This window comes from Hordeum vulgare, chromosome 7H (genome assembly GCF_904849725.1).
Source record: "Hordeum vulgare subsp. vulgare chromosome 7H, MorexV3_pseudomolecules_assembly, whole genome shotgun sequence".
Classification (NCBI taxonomy): domain Eukaryota; kingdom Viridiplantae; phylum Streptophyta; class Magnoliopsida; order Poales; family Poaceae; genus Hordeum; species Hordeum vulgare.
In genome coordinates, this window is record NC_058524.1 from 597894929 (window position 1) to 597900543 (window position 5615).

Here is a 5615-nt window from a genome sequence, read left to right on the forward strand (position 1 = left end):
GAACTAGTACGAGTCATTTTTTTTCCTCCTTGGAATGACATAAGACCACATTTCATGAATAGCGTAGGGCCTTCATGGGCCCAGGCCCCGACCGTGTGGGCTGGCAGGCCTGGGCCTGGGCCTGGTAAGAGCTGCCTGCCCTTGACCTGGTCCACGATGTATACAGACGACCGACAAACGAGCCATATATATTCGGCCTCTCCCATTCCCAAATCCCTTTCCATCCTCCGCCACCGTACGACCGCAACAACCTCCGCCTTCCCCTGCCTGCCGGCGAGCGACCGATCCGCCGGACCATGGCCGCGGCCGCGCTCGCCGGCGACGTCGCCTACTGGCTGGCGGAGCACCCGGCCATCGTGCGGTTCCGGTGGAGCCCCTCGGGCCTCTGGTTCTCCACCTGGGCCTTCCTCCTCGGCTTCCTCGCCGCCTACGTCTCCCTCTCCCTCGCCGCCGACGCGCTCCTCCGCCGCCGGAAGCCGGTCCCGCTGGGCCCCCTCCCGGCCGCGCACGCGCTCCTGATGGCCGCCGTCTCGGCGGCCATCTTCGCCGGCACTCTGCTGTCGGCGGTGGCGGAGATACGGGACACGCGCTGGTCGTGGCGGGGCCGGAGCCGGACGACGCCGCTCCGGTGGCTCCTCTGCTTCCCGCCGGGGACCCGGTCGTCCGGCCGCGTCTTCTTCTGGTCCTACGCCTACTACCTGTCCCGGTACCTCCACGCGGCGCGCGGCGCGTTCGCGGTGCTCCGGCGCCGGCGCGGGGCGGCGGCCCGGGCGTGCGCGCACGCGGCATCGGTGGCCATGGCGTTCCTTTGGCTGGAGTTCTCGCAGTCGTTCCAGGTGCTGGCCATCCTCGCCTCCACGCTCGCCCACGCCGTCGCCTTCGGGTTCCGCTTCTGGGTGGACAGCGCGGGCGTGCTCCCGGTGGCCCGGAGCGGGGCGTCGGCGCCCGTGGCGCTGGCCTGCCAGCTCGGGCTGCTGGGGTGCAACCTGGTGTGCCACGCGGGGGTCGTGTGGATGCACTTCGGCGGGGCGGTGGCCGGCGGGTGCAGCGGCATCGGGGCATGGGTGTTCAACACGCTGCTCAACGCCGCCCTGCTCTGGGTCTTCCTCCACTGCTACGTCACCGACGCCGCCGCCGCCGTGAAGAAGAAAAAGGAGAAGGTGATGTGAGAGAGCGGCGGCCACCGTACAATCATTGTAGTATACTGCGTGCAATCCCATTGGTGTACATACATACATACATACAGGTATATAGGTAGAGGCAGGCTGATTAACTGGGTTCTTAATTATACTCTGTTCTTGCGTTCATGGCAAGGGGAATTGTTCTCCTCCTCCTCCTCTTCTTCTTCTTCTTCTCGGGCGCATCTCCTTGGTTGATTCAGTTCAGTGGGTGACACCCACCCGACCTGAAGATGAAAACTTATCATCCTGTTTGTTGGCATGAACAAACAAGATGATTTCAATGTGGCATCTGATTACAAAGTAGTAGTATTACAAAAGTCAATGCGATCCGTGTCAGTCAGTTTAGGACGCTCAGGACATGGGAGCAACTGATGATCCATCATTTGGTTCAGACTTCAGAGTAGCCTCGGTGTGGTGCCATTTCGACCGTGTCGATGGCTTTGTCTTTTGTATGTTTAGGGTGAAAAGAGAAATGTTTAGTGATCACACTCCACTTCTGTTAGACACTAAAGCTCGGAGGGTTACCTTCCCAAAACCTTTTCGGTTTGAAAAGTGATGGCTTGACCAACCAGATTTTAAAAAGCTTGTTTGCAAAACCTGGACTAACATTGCTTTTGTGGGTAATTCCATGAATAACTGGTTGAATAAAACTAGGATTTTACAGAAAAATATTAAAGGATGAAGTATCAATCTAGAAGCTAATATGAAAAAGAGGAAGAACACCATTCTCCAAGAGTTTGACGTTCTTGATATTTTTTCTGAAACAAACCGATTAGACCATAATGATAAGACTCGTTTGGAAGAGATTAAGAAAGAATTAGAGGAGATATGAAAGAAAGAAGAAACTGTCTTGTGACAGAGGTTTAGAGATAGGAGGATCAAAGATGGTGACAAGAACAACAAATATTTCCATGCTTTAGTTAACCATCGTCATAGGAGAAACCTCGTCATAGGAAAAACCACCTTTATGAACTAAATGGGGATGATGGCCCAGTTCATTCCACTAAGTAGACGATGGATATTGCCACTTCGTTCTAGAAGAACCTCTTTGATTATGAACATAAACATAATATTTGTTTGGGCCCTTCCTTCTGGAAGGAAGAAGAGATGGTTACTCTTGAGGAGAATGAGGTGCTACAAAAGAACTTCTTTGAGAAAGAAATTAAGAAGGCCATTTTTAGTTCATATGCACATGGTGCTCCAGGACCTGATGGTCTTTCCTTTGTGTTCTATCAATCTTTTTGGGATTTGATTAAATCTGACTTCATGGCTTTAGTCATAGACTTTGAAGAAGGGAAACTTGACATTTATAAGTTAAATTTTGCCATTATTGTCCTAATTCCTAAAGAAGCTGATGCCAAGGGTATGAAGAAATTCAGAGCCATTAGCCTTGGAAATTGTGTTGTTAAGATCATTACTAAGCCATGACTATCAGACTATCCCCCATTGGGGATATATTGATTTCTCCAAATCAAACTGCTTTCATCAAACGGAGATTTATTCTTGAGAGTGTGGTGTTGGCTCATGAGGTTATCCATGAAGTCAAAGGATCCAAGACTCAGGGTCTTGTGCTCAAATTAGATTATGAGAAAGCTTATGATAGAGTTAGCTGGGAGTTTCTTTTTGAGATGTTGGAATCAAGGGGATTTGGGTCTAAATGGATCTCTTGGATTAAGTGTATTCTCTTGAAAGGTACGTTTAGTGTTCGTATTAATGATGTGATTGACCGCTATTTTGTTGGGGGCAAAGGTCTTAAACAAGGGGACCCAATTTCTTCCATCCTCTTTAATCTGGTAGCTGATGTTTTTTCTAAAATGTTGGCTAAAGCAGCTCAACAGAACCTCATTTCAGGGCTTCTGCCTCATGTGATTAAAGAGGGGATTACCATTTTACAATATGCAGATGATACTCTCCTTTTCCTCGAAAACTCTTGTGAGAAAGCCAAAAACTTTAAGTGCATCCTTTCTTGTTTCGAAAACCTTTCTGGGATGAAAATCAACTTCCATAAGAGTGATCTGCTTACTATTAACATTGAGGAGGGGGAGACAAAATCTTTTGCCAAAAATTTTAGTTGTAAGGTGGGATCTTTCCCTATTAAATACTGGGGGGTGCCATTGCATTATGACAAGCTATGCAGGGAAGATCTTCAACCAATCATTGACAGGATCATTAGATGTATTTCTGGGTGGTTAGGCAAACATCTTACCTACAAAGGGAAACTGATTCTTCTTTGTGCTTGCATTGTGAGTATTCCTGCCTACCTCATGGCAGTGATTAAGTTTCCAAAGTGGGCCATTGAGGCCATTAACTCTCAAATGGCTCATTATTATCTGGGGGAATATAGGGGACCAGCACAAATATCACCTTGCTAATTGGGGATTGATTACTAGGAAGAAAGCATTTGGGTGTTTACGTGTGCCTAACCTTAAGGAGTTTAATATGGCCTTATTGGACTCATGGGGAAAAAGATTCTTTGACAAACAGAATAACGACTCGAAAGATATCATCTCTTTCAAATATAACTCTGAATCTCCCAATATTCTTTGTTCTAAACCTGATAACAGATCTTCTTTCTCGAAGAGTGTAACTTGGGCTCTTAATGCCTCCAAGACATTCTATAGGTGGAAATTGGTAATGGCAGGAATATTAAATTTTGGCATGATAATGGGCTGGGATTGTTCCCTAAAGGTGCAATTTTGGGAATTATTTTACATTTGCAACTAACCTGACTGCACTGTCTTTCAGGTTTGGGATGGGATAGAACTTAAGTTATCATTTAGAAGATGTGTTGATATTAGAGGAGTAGATAAATGGAACCAGTTACTTGATATTATCCAAAAAAATCCTCTCTCTAACTCCCCTGATGTTACAATATGGATGTTGGAATCAAAAGGGATATACTCTGTTAAGTCATTCTATAATGCTATTAACTATGGAGGGGTGGCTTGTGCCATTGGTGACAAACTATGGAAAATTTTATGTCCACAAAATATTCATGCTTTCCTTTGGCTAAGTGTGTACAACGAAATACTAACCAAAGATAACTTAGCTAAGAGGAAAAATGTTGAGGATCCTTCTTGCCTATTCTGTTCTGAGCTGGAATCAGTACAACATGTTTTCTTTGATTGTGTAGTGGCTAAATGCATATGGAATTTTTTTGCTGAGTTCTTTTGAATACCAATTCCCGTTTTAAAGACATTTGTGCCTTGTGGCTGGTTTGTAAGAAAAAACCAGTTCAGAACATGATTGTGGCTGCCTTCTTATGGAGTATTTGGAGACTAAGAAATGAATTTTGTTTTCACGGTCGAACTTGAAAAAATCTGGACTGCGGTCTTGTGAAGCTACGAAGTTTTCTGCATCAATAGTCTATTCTCTGCGACGCCACACTCGAGGTGATGCTGCGACAATTCATCTCTAAACTTGACAAGTTCAGAGGGGAACTTCTACGCATCGCCTGGAGGAGCTGAATGTTGCATGTGCTGGTGGTACTGTTAAAATTAGGTTGTTTTTCTGTTTAGAAGTGGTGACTTGGCTAAATTCCTGTTTGAGATACTTTCGACCTGTGATGGTCTTTGTTTGTCTGTGTGAGAGATGTAAAACTAGCGGTCTGGTGCTTCATCAATAAAATGGAGCAGGGGGACCCCTTTTATTCAAAAAAAAAGAAATGTTTGGTACCATGGCTCATTTAAACATAACTTCACATAAAAAAGCCACCACCGCTGTGGCCGTCGTCTTCATGCGTCATCGTCCTTTTTGTCATCATCCATGGTAAGATCGACGTAAGGCGGCGGGCGGGTTGTGTCTGCACCACTTCCCCCCGTGGCCGGGAGCGACACATGTGTCTGTGGCGGCGTGGGCACCCATGGCTCAATACCCACCCAGTCGGCTATCTTCGTCGCACCATGTCCATTGCTGACCCACCAGGCGTGGAGTCCAAACGTCAATGTGGGGCTCCTCGACGACCTCCTACTTCACGTCTTTCTTGACGACCATCTCCGGCTCTAGGATGACAACGTCGACGGCTGCGGAGAGCGACATCATCACTTCGAGCCCAGCCGTTGGACCTCATCAAGGTTGTGCACAGATTCCTCCAGAACCTACCGCATGAGCTCCTCCTCCTCCTTGTCCGTCTTGGGAGGTGGTGATGGCAGGGATGACAAGGATGAAGGCGACCAGATGAGCCACAGATCCACGTACGACCATGAGGCTGGCTCGCACGTGGCACGTTCGGACCACAACCAACAAAGTACGTTTGCCTTTGGAGGTCGTGTTTGTCGTGGAACCACATGTCCCACATAGAGGTCTGGACGACGTACCTTGCTTTGTCAAGGAGGTCGAGGGCATGCGGGCACGACGTCACTAGATCTCATTGCGACAACCTCGGCTATCGACCAGGACCGGCGGTACGGGCACGCGGCCCGCCGACAAAATGTC

The 5615-nt window shown here is 47.9% G+C and overlaps 1 protein-coding gene across 1 annotated transcript; it reads left to right on the top strand.

The window, feature by feature from the left end:
• The first annotated feature begins 228 nt into the window (after positions 1 to 228).
• On the top strand, positions 229 to 1352 carry LOC123410159 (elongation of fatty acids protein 3-like). Its single transcript, XM_045103055.1, has one exon. The coding sequence runs from the start codon at positions 297 to 299 to the stop codon at positions 1167 to 1169; it is 873 nt and encodes a 290-aa protein (XP_044958990.1). The 5' UTR covers positions 229 to 296; the 3' UTR covers positions 1170 to 1352.
• Positions 1353 to 5615: the final 4263 nt, after the last annotated feature.